The sequence below is a fragment of the Paroedura picta genome, chromosome 8 (genome assembly GCF_049243985.1).
Source record: "Paroedura picta isolate Pp20150507F chromosome 8, Ppicta_v3.0, whole genome shotgun sequence".
Classification (NCBI taxonomy): Eukaryota; Metazoa; Chordata; class Lepidosauria; order Squamata; family Gekkonidae; genus Paroedura; species Paroedura picta.
The window spans coordinates 49,033,917-49,058,288 of NC_135376.1; the positions used below are offsets into that span (position 1 = coordinate 49,033,917).

At 40.6% G+C, this 24,372-nt stretch overlaps 1 protein-coding gene across 5 annotated transcripts in view; it reads right to left on the reverse strand.

Moving 5' to 3' along the window:
* Nucleotides 1-24,372, reverse strand: part of LOC143843502 (VPS10 domain-containing receptor SorCS1-like) — a 507,191-nt gene that overhangs the window by 254,645 nt on the left and 228,174 nt on the right. For all 5 annotated transcript variants that reach the window (XM_077349667.1, XM_077349668.1, XM_077349665.1 and 2 more), the window contains exon 3: nt 16,441-16,540. In XM_077349667.1, coding sequence (XP_077205782.1) covers nt 16,441-16,540 — 100 coding nt within the window. The remainder of the gene's footprint in view (nt 1-16,440; nt 16,541-24,372) is intronic.

The following is a 24,372-nucleotide window of genomic DNA, read 5'->3' on the forward strand; positions in this document are numbered from 1 at the left end:
TGTTGTGTGCTGCAACAAGAAAGGGGAAGCGGATTCTACCTCTTTCCCCGATTGTGGTTCAAAGGGGATATCATGTAACCCTCCATAAGATGGCTTGCCATGAATGGCAGGAAATGAATCTAAATATAATAATAATAAAGATACAGGGGTAAAATTAGAAAACTGGACACATGTAGATCAGGGTCATATGGATGACCAAGGTGTGACCAAGGCCCATGGGTGACCAAGGCCCATGGTGACTTTTGTCAGCCCTGTTATATCTCAGTTTCTATGAGAAAACTGACACACTTTCTTTAGCATAACTCCTTTGCCATCTGGAGGGGTGCAGGCAAAGCCCTATTTATATGTGAAGAAAGTAGGGTGCAGTGAGGTATTCTGGCTAAAAAAGTGGCATGCTTGGGGAAGTAGAGCTAATTCCTTAAGGCTCACTCAGTTTTTTGGACTATATTTTCCCTATAACTGATAACTTCCATTATTTGTTCCTAACTAAATGAAAAATGCTTGAAGCATCACAGTATAGGCAAGATTCAGGAAGAGGTCAAAATACCTTCCCTTACTCACGCATACTGTTTTGTTCAAAATTAACTTACCCCCACTTCAGGATACAAGAACTGGACAAAAAAAATTCATGCACAGTTAATTCACAGTTTCTATGACCTGCTTTGCTAGTGGATATTTGAATTGTCCATCTGGCTCATAAACTGGACCCCCATTTAGACTGTGATGATTTAGCCAGCTGATACACGTTATTATAATCTCCAGACTGGACTATTGAAACATGCCCTTGGAAACATCAGTTAGTACAAAATGTGCAGTGAAATTAATGTCTGGGGTCAACTGCTTGCACTATATCAACTGCACTGGTTATCTATTTGCTTCCAGGAACAGTTCAAGGTACCATTTGTCAACTTTAAACTCTTTCACATGCCCCCACAATTATGGTAATGGATTTCCAGTGTAATCCCATTTGTCAATTGTAATCTTCAAACAGCCTTCTACTGGTAACATCTCCTGGGATTTGCTCTATGGCCACAACTAGCTCATGGACCTTTTCTGTGGTAGGTCCATCCTCCTTTCCTTTTCCTTTGGCTTTAAGCCTTAAATGATCACCTTATCACATAGGGGAATTACAAAAGCTTATTAATTTTAATTTTATGTTGAGTTGCCAAGAGAAAGGATGCCAGTGACCTGGTAATCATCCCAAAATAGAAAAGATAGATTTTTATGTATACATTTATATAAGCTCATTCTTCTCCAGCAGCTGTTTAATCCATCTTTCTCTTTCCTCTCTGAAGTCTGAATATTCAAAAACTGTGAGCCATCTTTGCTGTGTTACAAAAACAACTCTATTCAGAAAAAAGGGATTCCCAGATTTTCTGGGCCTTTCATTTCTGGGGTCATAGCAGCATTTAAGATACCCATCACAAAAATATCTCTATATCAGGGTATGGTTATAGATTATGGTTATAGATTATATGGTTATCTATGGTTATAGATTATAGATTATGGTTATAAATTTAGAGTCCAGTGGTACCTTTAAGTTTCCAACAAAGTTTCATTCAAGGTATGTACTTTCATGTGGACACACACTTTCTCAGATGCAATGTCCATTGTATCTGAGGAAATGTATGTACACACAAAAGTTCATACCTTAAACAAAGCCTTGTTCATCTTAAAGGGGCCACTGGACTACAATTTTTTTCAGATTTTAAATATGCTCTTAATATAGCAGGGGGTTCAAGTCCATTATATGTCAAAGAACAGATCCATCTTGCTCATTACTTTGTACTTCTAAAATTTAGTATCAATAGTTCTTTTTTTTTGACCTTTTAAAATGCTGTTCTTTCATTCTCCATTGAAGATAATAGAATTGTAGTAAAACTAAGTTGGCCTACACAGGTTCTGAGATCACCTTCATTTGTTGTATTTGAAAAGGTATGAAATGGCAGAGTTTAGTTCTTCATTAGAAATGGGGGATCCCCAGTCCCTAGTTCTTTGTTTCTGGTAACACTTCTATGACCAGCTAGAGAAAAAAATAATTTTAAAAAATTGCTGGTGGATGATGACACTCCTGGGGAAACCCTGGATGCGACACCAATCTACTCTAGAAATCAACATGATCTTTATAGGTTTAGCAGTGAGTCTTCAGCAATACTTAGATAAGTGCAATGTCACTTCTAGGTTAAAGTGATCACATTGTGAGGGAGCTAAAGCGGGACACCGGGGGCGGGGGCGGCGACTCCTGTTCGGGGGGGGGGCTTCAGAAGACTTAAAGGTTGAGAATCGATTCTTAAAACTTAATTTTTTTTTCTTACCAGCATGTACATCTCACGGGATTCTAACTAGGAACACCGTGGTGCCACGAGTCACAACTCGCACAAGCAGGCCGCTTCGCCGCCCCTCCCTTTCTCCTTCCCACGCTAACCTACCAGGAACCGCGGCCCAGGTATTCGGCACTCATGACGCACCTTCCTTGGGCCTGGGAAGGTGGTGTGCACGCTTGCATGCAGGGAGTCAGCCTGGCTCGAGGGCTGCACAGGAGAGTAAAAAGTCAAAGCCTGGAGCGTTCGCCAGTGCTTGGGCAGTGCCGCCCGGGTAGGGTGGGGCGAGCTGCAGGCGCAGGCTAGAGGGGATTCTGGCCAGAGCTCTGTGCAGGGCCATGTATCTGGGAAAGAAAGGAGAGAGTGCTCTGCCCCTAGCGGGGTATAACAATCTGCTTCCCATTCCCGCCGCACCTCCAAGTGGCCCCTCTAGCCACTCTTAGTGGTGCTCTGGGTGCCCTTTGACGGCTGCTCTGCCCGGCTTTGGCTGTGTCTCTCGGTATGTGCAACAGGCTTGTCTCCCCCCCCCCCCAGGGAAGGAAGGAGGGAGGGACGGAGGAAAGGACTGGGTGGGGAGGCGAGACGAGGCAACCCCCTCCCTACCTCCACCCTACTCGGCCCTTGCCAGGAGCTCACAAATTGGATGTTTGCAGACCGCAGGATGTTTAGAGATCGCGGGCGGGACAAAGACATTTGGGGGAACCCAGGGCGGTCCCACCATTTGCAGGACGGGTGGCACTAGGTTTTCCCATGAGGGATATCACACTGTCACCTTATGGCACACCACCATGTCCATGTCCTTTGAACTCCTGCTGATTACTGGGCCTTGAAAAGCAATCCTACAGGTAACACTATTTTATTTCAAAAAGCATTTCGTGGAGAGGTAATTATTTTGGTAGAGTTAACTGGATAGTGTTTTTACCTGTATAATGTTTGATCAAGTTGATGGATAGTTATTAATTTTTGTGTCCTGGACATCTTAGTGCTTTGTTAGCTGTCTTGAGTTTGAGAAGATAAGTTGAAATATAAATATTTTAAAGACATAAATAATAAAACATGCAAATAGAAATGTCAGATTTATGGACCATGGCTTTCTCCAGCAACCTTTGTAGAAAGTCTATGTGGCCTCAACTCCTCCAAACTGGTGAAAGTACAGAATAAAAAATATTATAAATTATATCACTGCCCTTAAGGCTATTGTAGGATTTTCGTTCCTTCAAATCCATCCAGAGTTTTTTAAGACAGGGCGGAATATAAATTCCACAGTAAATAAAATAAATAAATACATTTGTTACAAATCACATTAAATAGTGTAATATTGCCTGTCAACTGAGCAATGCATCTTCTTTTACCACTTCATTAAAATCAATACAAATTTATTTTAATAAGATCTTCCTGTGCCCATGGAAATCATACTTCTATCTCCCTGCAACACCAGTACTGAAATTACAGAAAAACACTGTACTGATAACACATAGTGATAGTAATAATACTGTGCCTAATGGATTATAATTTTGGAATTATGCCAATTTATAATTAGTTAAATCACGTTATAATAAATGCCACCTCATTTTCAATATATTAATTTTATCATAACATTATTAGCACATCTGGCAACTGGCAATTGAATTTCAATAATGGCAACCCTCCAGTCGCTAGTTGCAGTGGTGGTGGGGGGCTCTATACCACTGGAGGCCTGGTCAGATGCATAGATGGAAGTCTGTGGCTCCAGCATTCCAAGAACACTTGGAAGAATGGGAAGGCTTGTGGGGAGCATAGGGAGCATAGGGAGGCATGGCTAGATGCCTTAAACTGGCAACTGCGGCAGCTCCCAGTCTCTTTCCCTCTCACACACAACACTACCTACTAGAAGACTGGCTGGATGTGGAGACAGAAGTCTGTGGCTCTGGCATGCCAAGCACCCCTGGAAGCACAGGAAGGCTTGGGGAAATGCACAAAGAGTGGGAAGCATGGGAGAGCCAGGCCAGGTGCCTTAAAGTGGCTGGGGAGGCAGCTCCTGGTCTCTTTCCCTCCCTCACACACACACAAGGCTACCCACCCTATCCACCCATGGTTTAGTTATAGTTGTTCTGGGTTTTCTTTGATTTGTTGTTCATTGTCACAGCTTAAGGCTTTGGCAGATCTGTTTGGGGGGAGGCTGAGCCAACATGCCGGACTTCCCATTTGGAGGTGGTCTCTCTAAAAGACTGGGTGGATGCAGAGCTGCTAGGGCCCATTCATGGAGGGGTGGCCCTTGGCACTGGCTCACATTTCCAGGTGGCCGGAGAACCTAGTAAAGGCTAATGCCCAATGGGTTTCCTGCTGCCTGCCACCTCACTGTGGCTCAGCAGGCTATGAGACCCTGGGAATCTAAGCAAGCTCATAGCTGGATTCTTGGGGCAGTAGCCTGCTGGCATAATGGATTGCCTGATGATCGGCCAATAGCTAGAGAGCAGGATCCTCCTAAGCTGTGCTATGCTCAGTTATATCAATAAAGCTGTGGCCAGTTTTATCCAAAATAAGTTGTTGCCATTGTCCTCTTTTGAGTGTGGGAAATGCCCACCCCCACTGGCCAAGCAATTCAAATTTATATCTGTTCAAAAGGTAGTCAAAATAAAAGAAACAAAAGTCAGGATGGAATCTTATTGAATTCCAAATAAGAATGAGTTCAAAGGGGCATATATTCTGTATGTGCAGCATTTCTCAGAACAGGCATTGTCATGCTATTATGATTAGGTTGGCATCTAAATTAGTAAGTAATGAGTACATACTTTTTTCAAAAGGATAGCTGAATCCAGCAACACGGATCTTTAAAACCTGACAGGCATGCTAGCCTACAAAAATCCTATCACACTTAGGTTATTTTAACACCTAAATCAGTGAGGAAACACAGCAGGCATTGCAAAGCCTGCAACAGATTCTGCTCCCTAGTTATCAACAAATGCCAAGTCTGTACAATAATTGGGAAGGACATCATACTGTAACATAGACGAGGTGAGAATAAATCATATTGCAGAACTCAGAAAAATTATTTACTCTCTTTCCCTGCTGACAAGCAAATTTAAAATAATTAAAAAACTAAATCAGGTCCTTCTCTTAATCTAAATTAATTTATATTGTGTTCTCAAAATTGAATTCTTTAAAAAAAAATAACAGAAGGATAGTTATGCTTAGCAAAGGGCCAAGGATGCCATTATAGCTAGTGCTATAGAAGAAAGTAAAATAGATTTTAATTGGAACCCAAGGGTAAAGGGCAGTTTACTTGAAAAAATGTATATCTTCAGAGACAGTTGACTGAATCATCCAGTAGGTATTTGTAAATGCCAGTAATATGCCTGAAATGAATGTGTACATGTTTGGGAAGGGGGACAAGGAATGACAGGAAACCATCAGTATAATATCAATAAGATGAAGTTGTGGCTGTTTAAATAGTATCTTGCAAGGTACATTTTCTGGATAAATCACCAAATCAATCCCAGCCAGCTATATCCTCCATAATATTTCTGTGAGAGGAAGGGGGGGGGGTGATTTTTATTGATCCTCTCCTCTACTATAGGCTCCAACTTACCCTTTATGCTGTTTCTGGGCATTTGAGGGATATTTAGGGCTGCAGAATGAAGACAGAAGTGAAAAAGTCACACTCCACTGATAGAAGTCCTTTCATCAGTAGTAAATTTTGGAAGTGTGAATGACAACCTGATGCTATGCATCAAAATAGATTTGATTATCAGATGATGTCAATAAGAGTAAATTGAGGAAACCAAAAGAGAAGAAAGAATTGAAGGCAAATGAACAGGGGATGTTTTTGTAGGCCCTGCAAGAAATGGAACTAGTTGTTTAGGTTTTCAACAAACAATGTGAGGAAGCCAACCTGGGCTATTTCTGCACTTATTTTGTTTATTCCTTTGTGGATCCTGCTGAATTCAGATCAATTTGAACTTGGGTCTTCCTCTACCCCCCCCCCCCCATCCCCATTGAAACAGAAAAATGTTCTGCACGTGAAGCTCAGAAGGTGGGGGGGGGGGACAAGCACAGCAGGAGTCCCTCTTTTTTATTTTCTTGAAGGGGGAGGAGGATTCGAAACAGCAGGGGTGTGGGAATAAATCCAAGAGGCAAATTTCTGCTGAGAGAAGTTAGGGCTTCTGGAGCTTCTGCCAAGAGAAGTCAAGGCTTCCCCTTTAAGGGAAACCTTGCAACCTGGAAATGAGGAAGCCTTTGGACTGATGCCCTGGCCAATCTGGGCTTTTCTACAGCGTTGGAGGTTCGGTAGCAAGTTATTTGGGGGAAAGCAGACTGCATGCTTACTCATGCCGATTTTTCAAATATCGAGGGCTATATCCACTCCAGGATATCGTGGGGGAAAGGTAGGGTCAATCATGCTTGTTGCAGTTCAGTCATGCTTGTTGCAGAGGGAAAATTTAAATCACCCAAAATCAAAATGGAAATCGCATTCAGTGTAGATGGCAGAGATTGAATTGACCTCGGATTGAAATAATAGCTCTGTGCAGATTCAGCCCAGGTGGGGAAGGGGAATTTTCATTGGCTTTAGCCATTATGCTTTTCAAAGGGGGTAGGGATGAAATGGAAGCACCTTACAAAAGAGGCACTCCTGCTGGTGGCCAGGGGGGATATGTAGACAGTGCTCAAGACTGAAGTGTGGAGAGAGCAGCAGAGAACTGGCCTAAGAGAAGGTTGCCAAAACTTCCCTAACTTGCTATGTCTGAGGCCACGGGAGTATTGTAGGAGCCATTGGGAAGGTGGCCAAAAGCCACCAGTGGGGCACAGGAGTCCTCACAAAGAAGAATGATAAATAAACAAACAAACATATAAAAATGGTTTGTTTATTTACCATGGACAGGAACTATGAAGTGTATATAACTGAAAAACATTTATTGTGAGAGTTTGTTGTGGTACACAAAGGGCACCTTCTGCTTGCATCAGTTGAATGACAATCCAATAACCCAAAAAGCTGGCACAGGCTGAAGAAGAAAGGGGCAGGACAATCTTTTTGTTTTCTTCTCTCAGCAAGAAATTTAAAGAACACTGGAAAAATGAAAACGGGGCAAAATTAATCAGTAGGAGAAAAAACTGCTACTATTATGTAATGAAGTTAGAATTAAAACATTCAGTCCTTATCAAAATCAACAGTTGTTGTTGTTGTTGTTGTTGTTGTTGTTGTTGTTATTATTATTATATTTGTTTCCCGCCACTCCCTTATGGCTCGTGGTGGGTTACAGCAGTTCTTCATAAACCAAGTAACTGATGTATCTCAGCTGTCTAAATTTGGTCATATTCCTTTTCAGAAAAGTACAACAACCCCCCTCCCAAGACAATAGCTTTTAAAAAGTAAAGATACAAGGTCTCATGTTGTAATGAAATTCAGCCTTGGTTTTATCAGCTGCATTTGTTTCTGAACAACATCCAGGATTATAAGTCTCAGCCACTGCCAAGTTCCAACGAGCCAAAGAAACCCGCTTCAATAGTTTAAGCTATGCAATGTCATCCATCAAAAACAAAATACATTGAAGTCTTAATACTACACTCATATTTATAAATATTTTCAACTTTAGGGATCCAGCAGCATCAATAAAACAACCAGGCAGATGTCAAAGCACTGTAAAAATACACTTAACATGAAAAAGGAAGGATGTGAGAACAATCTATCTTTTGACAGTAAATCTGATGTCTTCTAATTAAGATATACATGCAGGTAGGCTACAGTTCAGATATTTGCCTTTGGCTTGAAAAAAAATTATTTTAAGAACGTATCTGGAAATCAACTATGGAAGTCTCACCTAGATTCTGCCCCCCACACTTTTAAATAAAATCAGTTATGATAGGTCATTCTACTTAATTGAGACTACACAGTGGTACAAAACCCAAGAAACAATGTGAAACAGGAAAGTAATAGCAAAGTGGTTAGCTTCAGGTTCAGAAAATATTTCAAATCACAATGTATGGGAAAACATTACTACCATGAAAAATCATTGGGTGACTTACACTGTAGAGGGTGGTGGGCTATAAGCATAGGAAAAAAATATACCTGAAAATGGAGAAAAATAAAAAGTAGGTTGGCTGGTGGATGGGAATAAGAGAAGGAAGCAAAGATAGGCTGTCAGAAAATATGAGGAATGGGATACAGGGGGAAATAAAGTGCCCTACACCAGTCCTTGCAGGTTTCCCACTGCAGTATTGGGCACAACCTGGTGGCCAGCACTACACAAATTAACCTGGCAGCTGGCACTGCATATTTTCTTTTCCATGATGGAGGCTGCCATGGACAGAGGAGAGAAAAGTTAAAGATCGGGGGGGGGGGGGGAGAAGCAAAGTGTGTTAGCTGGTGGATGGAAAGCAGAAAGCAACAAAAAAGGAGAGACTATGGGAGCGTTCAGAGAAGAAACAGGAAATTGTGTGTGGGGGGTGAGATGCAAAAATCCCCTACAATATTTATATCCTGCATATATATATACATATACTCAGTATAAATATAACTGTGTATCAAATGTATAATAATGAATCACCCTTAAGCTGACAATTTATTTTCAGGGTCAACAAGGTGGTACTCATATAACATAAGAACAATTAAAACAATATTAAAATTATAATGTAATTCAATATAAGTGCAGGAAAACCAGAAGCAGGAAGGATGACCAATAGCCATTACTGGGGGTATGACAAACAAAAGAAAATCTTTATCCACTGATGAAAAATCCTGAGATAAAGGGAGAGAGAGCCCTAAGAAACGAGTTTCAAAATTTTGGTGCCACGACTGAGAAATTGCCACACATCTAGTATGGAAAACCAAAGAATGCCACCCAAGATGGACCAATTCAATGCATAGTATCATATGTGAGAAGGCAATAATAAGTTCATGTCACCAACTATCATACTTGTAGATGTTGTAGTCATGAGCATTTCTGAGGAAGGTGATTTTGACCCGACTGGGCTTCCGCCATAGCACCAGAAAATTCCACTTTAGTTAAGAGTCAAAACCATGCTGACATCAGCACTTACAATTCAGTCATTAATGCTGTGCCTTGAAGTTGGAATAATTAGCACATTAAATTTTCATGCACAAAGGAACATGATCTTGTAGAAATATGCATATAAGGATTGCCCTTGCAAGTGTATGCTTTTCTCCTGCTATACAAGTCTGGAAGATGCAACATATCCACCAGCTATACCACCTTATGCACCATATTCAAAAATGAGTTTATGCATGATGGTTTTTTCCCTCAGGAATGAGTTTTTCTCTAGATGCTCAAAGTTTAAACTACAATAAAAAGGAAAATTAGAATAAAAAGAAAAACACTGGCGATGTAAAGTAATTTGTCTCAAACTTAGCTATGAAGGTATACAAAGGACACTGCATGAAAGTTTAATTTAGGGTTTTTAAAGCATTAACACTAATATTTCTTTCTTAAATGTTTCTTTTTCTTGGGAGGGGTATCATATGACCCCACTGACTTTACCCCAAAGATTTACATGGAAAATATGGTGGACCATAAATATGTCTTTATACTGGCAGCCAAGTCATGACAAAGGCTCAGAACATTCAACTATTGTTCTTTTACAATTTCTAGACCAAAGTCACAACATTGAAATGCATTTTCTGCATTACTATAGCAACATATTTTCTGATCTATGCATCCAAACATTCTTCACTCCACACTTCTTATCCTGCCTAAAATATCCCCTGCTCTTCCTCAATCTATCACATTATTTTTTTCATTGCTGTTCAATCTACAGTAGATATTGATGGCCTTTTAGGTAACCAGAATAAGCTTAACTGAGGTTAGAAAGGAACATTGGATGAAGTCCTATGACTATCCAACACTAGATAACATGTTGGGCACCATGGTTTTCCTCCTATAAAACATCCTCATGGCAAGAATCAGCTGATAGAAAATGAAACATTGGACTCACCTAATGATTTCTTCTCTTCAGTGAGGCAAAATCATCCAGGATGGTTAGGTCATGCGTCTGCTCGCTCATGTAGGGCAATTGTGATGCAAATTATTTGCAGTAGCCCATCTGGTGACCAGGAGCCTGACCCTCCAGTCTGGATTGCCCTACTGCTCAGGTAGGAGATCCCCAGCCCTGCTCTTGATCCAAGTTAAAAAATAATCCTTTCTTAGTGGAAGAGATCCATGTGATTTAATCCATTGTGACTAACATGATTTTTAATTTGATTTGTAAACTTAACTTCACCTAATGTCCCATCATTGCAAAGTTTCTACTTCACTTGATGTCCTGTCTTTACAAATGTTATGAAGTTATACAGCTAGAGACAAAAGAACAAATGTTTTTTCCCATGTCCCATTGTTTTAGTAAACACACGCACACACACACACAAAAGCTCACCCCCCACCAATTCTATAACTCAAGAACAACTAGTAATACCGTGTCTTAGAAACATGTAAAGTGGACAGTCTTTCAAAATACAACATATTAATCATGTCTTCTAAGTGTAAAAAGGAAAATGCTGAACGATGCAGACATCTGTAATCTATTCACTTTACAGAGACACATTGTATAGAGCAGCAATTAAAAATGAAAGGTTCAGAAGATATAAAAGCAAAATTTAATGCAGCTACGCAAGACAAGAGAAAACAAAACCTGGCTCCACAGGAAATAATCAATATCTTATGAGAAGACACAGTTCTATTAATAGCATGGAAGTGCTGGCAGATACTATCAACTGGAGTTTTATTAATTAACTGGGGATGCAAAGATACAATGGTGTTGGAAGAACAAGGAACAAATGTACTGGCTCTTTGGAAAGAACATAGTGTGCAATTTATGAGTCTTCAGCATCTAAATTAGCTGGCAGCCATACGAACCAACAAAAGTTTTCCTCCAGCCAACCATAATTCTCTTCTCCCCTTTCTGGGTTCATCTCACTTTAGGATTTCATTTGTCCCAAGTAATTCAAAAAGACAGGTATCTAGGATCATTTAACAATAAAGCACACAGAGTTTGTAAAAGCACAGAAATGTATGTAGTATCCCTGATTCTACACATTTCCCCATTCAGGGAAATGCTGTTCAAACAAATTACAAAGATGATCTGACTCCAATGGTAACAAGAGAAAGACATTTTACTTACAAAAATTGAAGCATATGACATATCCATGACATATATTTAACTTATTGTGAACAGAGTAACTTCAAAAAGTTTAACTTGCTTTAACAGCTTCAAGCCCAGGTAAGAGAGAAGAAGACTGGTATTATCTAAGATGAAAACAGAAGGCAAGCTACAACCAAAGAAGCTACATTGCTTCTGAAAACCTCCTGCAAGCTAAAGCTTGCTTGCTTTGGCTGCTTGTAGGAAAGCAACGGTTTAACTGAGGGACTCTGATATTTTTTTCCCCCTTCTGCCTTCTTCTAAGCTATTATTTGGGTTTCTGTGGGTGGGGAGGGGTGTGGTGGGTTTTTGGGGGTGTTTTGGGATCTACCGTTTATCCTAATGTTTATTTCTTCTTTTTTCTGAGGGGCAGCATTGTTTGCCTTTTCTTCTTGGGGTTGTGTTTCTTTTAAAAGTTGATTTTTACAGTTTTTTCTTTCAGTGTTGAGTTTTACAGTTCTTTATTTCAGTGTTTTGTTCTGGGGGGGGGGCACTGTAGCTGTAGTTAGAGTAGTCCATTCTCCCAGTTTGGTAGCTGTTGTACTTGTTGTAGGAGGTTGGCAACTTCGGGTACTGTTGTTCTGCTCTGGTTTGCTGACCCTCTTTTGCACTTACAGAGATAGTTTACTGTTTTTCTTTGAAATAAATATTCAAAAACATTGAACCTACTGGTGCCTCAATTAATTTAAATTTACCAGTAACTGCTTCATTTCCCACCCTTGGCTTATATGCGAGTCAATACGTTTGCCCAGATATTGTGGTAAAATTCGGTGCCTCGGCTTATATGCGGGTCGGCTTATATGTAAGTATATATGGTATTTGTATTTAGTACCTTGTCCTTTACAGCAGGGATAGTCAACCTGTGGTCCTCCAGATGTCCATGGACTACAATTCATTGTAGTTCATGGAATTGTAGTCCATGAACATCTAGAGCAGGGGTAGTCAACCCGTGGTCCTCCAGATGTTCATGGACTACAATTCCCATGACCCCCCTGCCAGAAAATGTTGGCAATGGCTCATTGGAATTGTAGTCCATGAACATCTGGAGTCCACCGGTTGACAACCCCTGATCTAGAGGACCACAGCTTGACTACCCCTGCTTTACAGGACTAAAAATGTTGAGAACAGTATTCCCTGTCATTAGATACATGTAATTTAGTAATTTAGATGACACCACCTTTCTCTCTCCATTTAGATTTTGATTTATCCTTTGATCCTTATTCTCTTCTGTAACCAAGTTTCAAATACTCATATTCACATATTCCCATCTTTATCGCTCTTCTTCTTTTTTTGCCTCCACACCCCTGTTTTTTCCATTGTCTGTTTTAAATTATTCTCCTTGGTAGTAGAAACTGGCCTGGTTTTCATTAAGAATGAATCTGTGTACATCTTGTTAAGAAGTAATGATAACAATTATAAATATTTGTATAAAGTAAACATGTGGAAACTAAATAGAGGGTAAATATTCAGAAGCAAAGGCTCTCTCAAATCACTTTCATCTCCATTATAATGGGCTATCTCTACAGACCAAAATTATCTGTGAAAATAATACATAAATTGTTACTAGGGTTGCCAGTTATGAGTTAGAAAATTCCTGGAGATTTTTGGGCTGGAGTCTGGGGGGGGGGCAGGGTTTGGGGATGAGACAGGCACCACTAGAGTTTAAATCCATAGAATCCACCTTCCAAAGCAGCAATTTTCTCTAGGGGAACTGATCTCTGTCTCATGGAGAACAGCTGTAATTCCAAGAGGTCTCCAGACACTGCCTGGAGATTGGTAACCCTAACCCTAACAGTGAAATGTGTGGAGGGGCTGACATCATAACCTGCCTTTCAAAAGTAGTTCCTCATTAGAAATCCTTGGCAAATTGTTGCTCACTAGGGTGCTCATATGATTAAAACCTTCTGGGCTTTGAGATGCATTTTCTCTGCAGGATTTTGTCAAATCCTTTTCAGTTTGCTACTGGGAGTGCTTAAAAGGCAAACAACTTTAAATACAATCTGGCCTCTGTAGATGTGTTTCTAACATCTTAATGAGTCTTTTTCTTTCCAAACAATGAATTCATCCTCATTCAGAATGAATAAAAATGACTGAAGTCTTGTAAGCATTTATTACCATCCACATCTTGTGCATATTTACTATTAAGTTTCAACCAAACTTATTAAACTTTGTATTCAACACATTTAAAGAATATGAAGCATGGAGCTGAATACAAGTTCTGTGCAATATGCAAAATAAACATTGCAGATTTGTTAAAAGATTCCCTATGTGATTAGTGATATTCCACACGGCACAGATGATCTTATTTAAATAAATTACTGTGTTCTCCCCACGGGATACCTTTAATTATACATCTAGCATATGCATACTACTCTGCGGAAGACAAAACATAACCCAACATATAAACTAACTTGCTAGCTTTAATGGCTTATGTAATTTAAAACATAGGGTTCAGAATACACAAGTTCACGGATTAGTGAGACCCTGCACAGCAAGTCTGTGGATACTGAAGATTTGAGTGGAACCCTGATTCAGTACAAGGATAATGTTTGCTAGACCAAGGACGAGGCATCAAGCAGAATAAGTTAAAAGGCTGCTCTGAACCATTTCAAGACTTATGGTCTCATGAGATTCTCACGAAGCTAGCAAAGAGTCAGTCATCTAGAAATAACTGTTAGCTTTACAAGCCATTCTATGCAATAGCTGCAAAGAGTTGTTGCACAAACACATAATCACAACTCATCAATCTATTTTACCCTGCTTCTTAACCTAGGTCGGGTACCTAATAGTCCCAATCAGCTTTGGACACTCTTATAAGCCTTCCACATTCACTATGTTTTGCTTCTACAGAAAACTCAAGAAGTGGGTATCCGTAAGTGGTATGCACTCTGAAGCATCTGTAACTGCCTTTAGTCCCCTTTAGTCATTATTGTGGAAGTTATGTTTACTGCCATTCTTTTAACATCTAAACATGCTCTTCGGCAGCTAGCTGCACTAGAAAATAATTCCACCACCATATTGTTTGCAAACCTTAACCAAATGAAGGTTCATAAACAAAGTGAAATATACAAACTAGGTAGGATTATGCAGACTTTATAGGACTTAAAGGTTTTTTGAGCTGCCGTAAATGTCAGCACTGCTGCTGCTTCCCTTTCCCCAGCTGGCCTGCCTCGAACACTTTTATCTAGTCAGGTGGTTGTAGGGTTGCCTGCTCTGGGTTGGGAAGTACCTGGAAACTTTGAGGGTGGAGCTGGGAATGAGCTGGATTTGGGTGGGGAGGGGCCTCAATAGAGTTAACAATATGGAATCTACCCTCCAAAGTAGCAATTTTTCCATGGAAAATGTAGAGTGTAGAGATGAGCTATAATCCAGGACATCCCCCAGGTGGTTGTGAGGAGGCCAATGCCCTAGTTGTCAATGTTCCACATCACTTCAATCCAGCCACCTTCACTTCTAAGATTAACTAAAGTGGACATCTGTTTCCCAATCTCTACGTGCCCACTTTATCACAGCAACACATGCTCTGAAATGAAACATTTATAACCAATATTGATTGCTCTTCTTTACCTGCTTCATGCAGTGTATCATACACCAACCTGAACGTGCTAAAAAAGTGGGCTAATGAGAACAAGGTGCAATTCAATAAGGATAAGATGAGAGTTTACATCTGGGTCACAAAAATGAGAAGCCTGCATACTGGATGGGAGATACACTTCTGGGGTAGCTGTATGTGTGTTTGTGTGTATGTGTGTGTACAAGACCTTGGGGTACTTGTGAACTGTAAGCTAATATGAGCAGACAGTGTGACGTAGCAGTAATGAAGGCAAATGCAGACTTAGGCTCCATTAATAGAGGCATCACATTACAATTGCAAGATGTCATAGCTCAGCTGTATACCACATTGGTCAGATCACACCTGGAGTACTGTGGGCAGTTTTGGAGGCATCAGTTCAAAAAGGATGTGGAAAAAATTGAGAGGGTGAAGAAGAGAATGACAAGGATTATTCGGGTCCTAGGGAAAGGCTGAGAAACTTGGGAATGTTCAGACTGAAAAAGAGGAAACATGATTGCTATCTTTAAGTATCTGAAAGGTGGTAACTTAGAGGAGTGTTGGGAGCAGTTCCTGTCAGTAGTAGAGGATAGGACCCATAGTAATGGTTTAAACTACGTGTAGAACAGTCTTGGCTAGGTATCAGGGGGTAAAAAATCAATCAAAGTAGTTCAGCAGTAGAACTGGCTGCCTATGGAGCTGGTGAACTCTACCATGCTGGTGGTTCTCATGGATGCTTTATGCTGCTCCTGCAGTGAGCAGGGGGTTGGACTAGATGACTTTTATGGTCACTTCCAATTCTATGATTCTGATTCTAAACTTCAATATCCAACTAAGATGTAATCTCTGACCACTTCTCTCTCTGACCACAGGTACACTTTATTCTAATGTTGTACATATTATTAAAACTGTCAAAAATTGGATTTTTCTTAAAACCAATGAATTGGCCAAGGTAGCAGGGTGGAGGAATTCAGCCAGCACCCAAACAACTTCTCGAGCATTTCTTGGTTCATACATTAACACTAGGATCCTGCCTTAATGTTTTTGCTGCCTTTCAGCTCAGCAGCAATGGAACAACTCTCAAGTTACTTTTGACCATCATTATTTTAAACCAGAGTTTTTGCTTCTGAGTTGTTTTTGCCCTCAGGATGGTGAAATCTAGCATTTGCTGCTGTCCACCCAGAAATGGTGCTGAGTCATACTAATGAAGAGGCTGTTTAAATAGGGCATAAAACAGATTAACAGAGTAAAAAACCTACCACTCATTGTAAACTTGTATAAAATCAGGCAATTCAAGGTAGATAAAGGGCAAGCTCCTTGTGGGTGTGATTCTGTTCAATATCATGGAGGCTGGCTGTTCTGTATGAATAGTAATAACCAGTAAAGAGAAGCATTCTATCATAGTGCAAGGCAGTGACATTCTTTCAGGCTTTCCACCCTTACCTTGCGCTTATTAGTTGGACAAACATAAAGGTAACTCAGAATAGTCTTCAGGCCGACTTTGTCATTTAGCTTTTCGTACGTCGTCCCATAATCCGTTGACCTGTAATTTTAGAGAGCTTTAGTAAGTAAGCATAAACATTGAAACAAAAGTCAGATGCAAACGACTTGGTCGCTTTCCAATGTAAAACATGTCTCGTGCAGCAAAATATCTCTTTGGAGCATCTGAATGATTCGTGCAGCATATAATGATGCTTAATTATGTACACATGCCATCATGTGAGTGGTTAACATTTGCATTTAAACTGGATCTGAAAAAAATTAAAATGGCAGCCTCCCAAAGCCATTCCAAGGTAAATGCCTACAAAAAGAAATGTTAATCTAGTTCCAAGAGGTGATGGCACTGTGTGTCGTAAATGCCAAGCATCAAGGCAACAAAGGCTGAGTTATTTCTTCACTTCATGAAAGACTCAGCTGTAAGATCTCATTGAGATAGAGGATTCGTTCCAGGAAAGGGAAATGCTACCTATTCAGGGCGTTTGTTCAGTAAAGGAAAGTCATGCTGGAAAATACGGCTGAGAAGCTATGTCCTCTTACACCGCTTGCATTCAACACTGTCCTGCTTTTGCAGTCTATCTAGCAGTATATTCAGTGATGACATTTAAGACTGAAGTTATTACAGAGGCTACTCAGGACAATGGATGTTTTGCTACATGCCCAAGTATTGGCATACACATTGTGATTCATCTGCATTGCACCATAAGTCATTATTTTTGAATGGAATCTGTTTCATTTAATGGTTTGTATCTTGCAGGTCGCTGATAGGGTACCTCCTCAAAATATACTAGGAACTTAAGAATTTGACTCTCCCTCAAATTGGATTTGGGGTATACACCGTTATTGACCATTGTTTTTGCTCCTAATGTCATTTGATTTTCCTCTACAGCAGTGGTCCCCAACCTTTTTATCACCGGGGACCATTCAATGCCGGGGCCCACTCACCGGGGCCCACTCAACGCATTTTACTGAGGCCCGGTGGGGGGGTAGTTTACTCCTCTACTCTCAACCACTGCCCTAACGCTCTCTGATCACTATGGTAATGTTTAAACATCCCTTCAAAATAAGATACAGACACGCCACAACAATGAAGTCTGTTGTAAAGGGCTGGGGAGGAATGAAGTAAAGGGCCGGGGGGGGGGGCGAAAGCATCCTTCGGGGCCCACCTCCAATTAGTCGAAGGACCACATGTGGTTCGCGGCCCACAGGTTGGGGATCGCTACTCTACAGGGTTTGGTTACTGCACTGTTTCCAGTGCCAGGGTTCAATGCAGAATAAGAAGGGAATTAGGTGGTTGAATTCTGAGGAAATAGAAGTGACTGTCAGTTTAGGATGAAAGTGGATTACCACTTATACCAAACTTGTGCACAGAAATTCCTAGATAAATACAAAAGCATATGACAGAAGAAATTCTAGACCAGCTCTTTCCTGTTGTGCTGTCTTTTTATATTTGCAAGGACTTAACAAAAGAAAGCATTACCAATGGGATTTCACGGAAGTCTGAAGTCCACTCTTTCACTGTCCTGTCATCTGATTCTGCTCCCTGTGCTAATCAACAGTTGTAGGCAAATATGGGTATTTTCTTTGGAAATTAAGCACTAGAAGAAATGTATATTTCTTAACATCTTGCACCAGCAGAGTCTTCAAAATTGCTAGTCTAAGCTTGATATTTCCTAAAATAATCAGAATGCACACTATAAAGTAAATAAAAAGGTCATAATGCCACCACAGAATCAGATACTTGGGGAAATAACCATGTCATCTTATTCTTTACAGGGAGAGTGATTAAAATGTGGATTTTCTGCCAGAGGATATAGTTATGGACACAGGAATAAACAGTTTTAAAAAGGGATTAACTGAATTCATGGAGGATAGGTCTCAGTGGCTACTAGCCATGCTGACAGAGGGGAACCTCCACACTCAGAAGGTAACAGCAGGAGGCAAAATCAAGGGAAGGTCTCAACTTCTATGCCCTCTTGTTGGCCCTCCAAAGGAACTGGATAGCTACTGTATAAGACAGGATGTTGGACTACATGGACCATTGGTCTGATCTAGCAGGCCTCTTATTATGTTATTATGATTAACTGTCTTGACACTTGAGAAATTTGCTATGTAGCAAGACAAATCTATCTATCTGTCTGTCTGTCTGTCTGTCTGTCTGCCTGTCTGTCTACTTACCTACTGCATTCTAACCCCACCTTTCATCTCAGTGGGGACCAAAACCGTTTACATTGTCCTCATCTCCTCCATTTTATCCACACTAAGTTTGTAAGGCTGAGAGTGTGTGCTTGGCCCAACCCCCCCCCCCATTGAGTTTTCATGGCAGAGCAAGGATTCATATCTGGTTCTCCCATATCCTACTCTGACACCACACTATAGCCCACATCATACACAAAAATGTCAAAACCTTGCAGTCATATTTATTTGTGTATAATTAAAGAAGTTTACCTCATCAATTTTTGTAGCAAACAATCTTACCTGCTAGCACATCATGCTTCCATTTGTTAATAGGACATGCTCTTTCTATCATTGAATAGCTGTGTGGATTATAAATAATGGTTTAAATAGTTGATCAATGGCTTTTATTGTTGGGATAATAACACTCCATTTTAAGAGTTTAATTCTAAACATTGTGTATTTCAACAGAAGGGCAAAACTATTGTTAAAATAAATAAATCAGTTGTCTGCATTGTTCATTGCACATACAAATTATGACTGGCATGCAGTTGTGAACACAGAAAAAGGAGCAGAAATTACCTCATTCCTGTTGCCCATTTATCTTATACCTAATTCCTATACCTAATCCCTACCTGACCATTTCCTTTTAAAGGTAAATAAAACCATTTGTTATTTTTTCACTATCACCAGCCTCTCATGGGCCATTATCTAAGCAGGACATAAGAAGAATTTTAGTCTCGCCCCTCAGTTCTTTAGGCTGGGTCAACGTTTACTAATATACATTTCAACAACTGGGTGGGAAGGTCAGGTAAAAACAAAGGGGAAAAAGGGGCTGCTCAGCCAAAAAAGAAGATAAAAAGAAAACCTGCGGGAAGGAAAAATGCTCATAGCTTTTGTTACCATGTTTATTGTGGATGCATGATATCTGAATATGTGTGTCAGTTGATCATCTTTTATTTGTTCAAAGATGGCGATTCAAATGCCCAGAACTGCCCCCCTTGAATCTTGAAGGCAACTGCATTCTATTCATATCTTTCAAAATACATCACTATGGTTGGACCTAGAAGGGCAGGTTTCTGTAACAGAGATCGTAACACAGGTTTTAGAAATGAAATGTTTTGAAAATGAACAAGCATATCAGTGATATGCCTAATTATATTCTTAATAACTTTATCCTAAATAGCTAATAAGCACACACCTGCATGCATACCCCCTGTAATGCAATTTCCTCAGTTCCTTGTTATAATTCTACAAAACATGAGACTATTTTCATTTAGAACTCTTTATTAAAGGAAACCACTGCCACAAATGTACAGGGGAAGTTATGTATCCAAATCAAAGATAATAATCAACTATTTTCCAGTTCCCAAGATACCACAATCACTTGGACTCCCTTGTTTGAAGTTTCTGAAGTCTTCATGAGCTTTGGACTCTCCTGCAGTTTCAGTGAAGTGATGATTTAAAAAGCAAAGGAAAATAAATCCTCTTATCATGGGAATGCCCCCCAAGATGTATAGCATTCATCACAATACTCCAGAGGTAATAAGGCAGCAATTGAAAGTGTGTTTACATTTCAGTAGGCTCAGTGAGGCTCCGGGGAGCTTCCTGTTGGCCCCAAGGTAATTGCTAATCCCATGAATGCCTTCCATAACATGCATCACATTCACTTTATAAGAACCCTATGAACTATTGAGATCCCACACAAAAGAAAAGCTCTGCTGGGGTCTCAGTTATAAATTTGCAATGAACTCAGCCTGTGTGTCAGTTTGGATGCAGGCAACACAGCAGACAAAGGCAACATTTATGGCATCTAGCTCTTAAAACCTGTGAACTTATGTCTGTACTCTTTTTAAAATAAAAATTAGCTAATAAATAGGAATTTCCCTTCCTCTCAATAGATGTTTAGTTCAGATAACAGACTGCTGAACTTTATTTCCATAAAGTGCTATCAAGTCACAGCTGACTTGAGAAGCCTCCATAGAGATTTCAAGGCAGGAGACATGAAAACCCAGTTTTCTATTGGCTGCCTCTGTGTTGTAGTCCTGGATTTCATTGATGGCCTCTCATTCAAATACTGATGAGGCATATTTCATTAGAATTTCAAAATGCCTGAAAAATCCGCTTTCATTATTACCAGTGAATTCAATGATGAAAATACTGGATCGGAATAGTGTTGCCTAATAACTGGTGGAAGGGACTTACCAGGAGTGGGAAGGGAGTTCTAGGCTGTGTTTCCAGTGAACATCATAATGCTAGAATGTCCTGGCAATGCTCTGGCATTTGGAGAAAAACTCTATGGTAAAAAATGGCTTCTACCGTACAGTTTTAGGCTGAATATCAAAGTATTGCCAACATGACACCATCGCCTCAGGTACCCTGCAGAAGTGACCTCATCACCTTGCCAATGATGTAGCCTGGGCCTCCCTTCTGCTCTTAGTAAGTCAGCTGATCAGTGGGGAGGGGCAGGAAAAAACCCTCCTCCAGCAGGGGGTTGGAAATCCTAAACTGGAAACATTTAAACATGAACAGGCAAGTGAAATCTCATCAGATCTCAGAATTAAGCAGGGTCAGCCCTGGTTAGTATTTGGATGAGAGGCCACCAAGGAAGCTCAGGGTCACAACACACATGCAGGCCATGTCAAACCACTTCTGAATGTCTAGGGTTGCCATCAATCAACTGCAACCTGAAGGTGCCTGTGTGCGTACATACACACAAACAAACCTTGTGTGCCGTCCTTGGAATTCTGACTTTATAGTTGAGTGGTTAATAGTTACTTCTAAAGTGTTTGGAATTGTTGCTTTTCAAAATTTTGGGGAAAACTATACTAAAGTTTAGATTCTTGCCATCCTTTTGTCATTCCTTTCACTGGCAAGTGAACAGGCTGTCTAAAATTCTTTCCTAGCTTGGCAGGCTCAAGGACATGAGAATGATCAATACTCTCTCATATAGAGGCATGCTGAAATTTATCCACAACTGAAGAAAAAAATGAACAAGCAGAAGATTTTAAATGACAATAGGTCGAAAGAGATTAAGGCAAGGCTAAAGGCCATCAGTCCAATAGCATAGAGAAAATACATGGACAAATTGACTGCATGGTGGCAAGAGACACTGAAATCTTTATATCAAGCAGTGATACTGCATTGGCCCTTCCCCATTTTCCAGGCCAGGAGCACTATAAGCTGCTGTGGCAATATTGCAGCCAGAGCTTTCTATGAAATTCCAATGGAACCACTGTCTGATCTATGAGCCTCCAGTCTTATGTACTGCAGAGCCTGACATGGCTACTTTTGGCTATAATGTCTTCATATATGACCTTGTTTATGACCATCTAAAGTCTCAAGACAATTATGTGACATGCAATATCATCCAGATCTAAAAATGACTACAAAGTTTAATGGCCACAATAGTTGATTTGCTTTGTCTTCCCGTATCTGTAAGCACCTTCCTTTACTAGGTGGCTGGGTGGTAGCCAGTAAGATGAGAGGTAGAGAACTGAAATGAAATCCATCTATTGCCCATTACTTAAGCCTCAGTCCTCCTGCCTTCTCTATGCACTTGGATCAAGAACTCAAATACAGTTGCCAGACAGAGTCTGGTAATGGGGAATACTGATGGCAGAGGCCCTCACTGGTCACATAATGATATTGCTGCTGACAGCCTGACATCATTCTTCACGTGCCCAGAAGTAACATCAGTGCATTGCTTGGAATGCTGGGGATGCTCATGCATCTGGGTAAAGCCCTATGGATTAACCACAGAGTTTTACCCAATTGCCAGAGCGCCCCTGGGATCCCCCAGTGATGTACAGGGGGAAATGGCATGCCTAACCTCAAACCCACCCAGAACTTGCTTCATGAGCATTAACATCAGCTCACTTCATTTCAGATAGTCATTAAAAAGGCCATTTTAGCTTCTTCCCATCTTTATTATTCACAAAAATGTAGCATATCTAAATTGATGTGTTTAGCATGCATTTTCAGGCTACCACATAATGCATTCTTCTCTCTCTCCTGAGTAACGGACTTCTCACTCACTTTGTTCTGGGGAAAAAGCCACTCAGAGTAAAAGCACAAGCACTTTACAAATTATAGCTAATAGCAGATTTTTATAATGAACATATATTAAAATGTCTAGCCTTTAGCTTAGTGTAAGGTGTTTTATTTTGAATATTTTTCTCAGTGTAACACCCACAGCTATCTTAGGACTGGAGAGGGAAAGGGGGAATTACCACTGCAATTGCTGATACTAAGAATCAGCAGCAGCCCTACTGTGAAGAGGTCTGTGCATGACAGCAGGAGAGGGTACATAACAGGATCTCAGAGGGCCTTGCCTTCTCCTCTCCTGCAACTTAAACCCCGTTTCCTTTCAAACTCCAGCTGAACTAGGAAATAGAGGTGTATTCTACACAAGTATGGGGATGTATATTTTCCCCATTGCTGCTATGGTTGTTTTTTTTTCATGAATAATTGACTATCATACCACATACATTCCTTACTGTGCTGCCGAAAGACATGCCGGGCCTCTCACTGGTCCTCAGTGGGATCTCCCCCAACCGAGGGTCAATCAGAGGGCTGGCACATCATTGGGAAGCACGGCACAGCCTATGATTGGCCTTCGATAGGAGGGCCATTCCCACTGAGGCCCAATCAGAGGACTGCCATGGTCTCCCTTCAGTGGAAGGGTCCTCCCCCATGCAGCCTCCCCACTGTCAGAGACCACTATAAAAGGCTGATCGTGCACTCTGTTCCTCTTCACCTTTCTGAGGCATGCTCACCACTTTGGGGAGAGCCTTTGGGGAAGGCCACCTGCAAAAAGTCACCACCATGCTTCTTGGCCAGCCCACATCCTCCCCAATGCTCTCCCTGCCATCCTTACCACTGGAGTCCCATTGGGAAGGTCCCTATACATTCCACAAAGGCACCACCGCACTCCCTGGCCCAGTTGCATTTTCTGTCACCTCCCTGCTGTCCTCAGAACCGAGGAACGGTGGGGAAGATGGCCCATCCCCTCAATAAACATGCTGTCTCTCTTCCTGGTCACCAGCAGATTGCGGGAAGACACCTCCACTGTGCCAATGCAGATTTTGATGGCCTCCTACCCGCAGGAGGGAGTTCTGTCTCTCAGCCCATTTTCAAAATTGGTTTCACTGCTAGTCATTATATAAATTCAACAATATAACAATCCGGCTTGAGTTCTGGAGATTCCTAAACTTAAAAAAAAAAATTCTTGCCTCTTTTATTGCACAGATACACCTTTCTCCTTATATTGCTATGATGAAAGGGAATAGATGCTTTCTTCTGTTAAAAAGTAAGCAGGAGCTTATCACATATTATTATTCCAAAATATAACTATGTCCAGAGTTACTAAAGTCATAAAACTTTTGAGAATTACTCCTATGAGTTGTCTCATCATATCTTAATCTTAGCATTTTTCATATTTTCATATTTTCTTAAACCACTAATTATACAGGAGTGCATGACTAATTTCAGAACTAACCCCACCTCAAAGAAGTCCACACACCTATTCAAATATCCTAGTAAGCTCAATTAGGCTTAAAGGGTATATTCTTACATTTCAGTAATAAGCTGAATGACTGTTTTTGACCATGGTGAGTGAAAAATGTCATAAGGTCTTATGAAGAACCTGCAGAATTTTCATGGGGACAGACCTTCAGAAGTGGTTTGCCATTGCCTACCTTT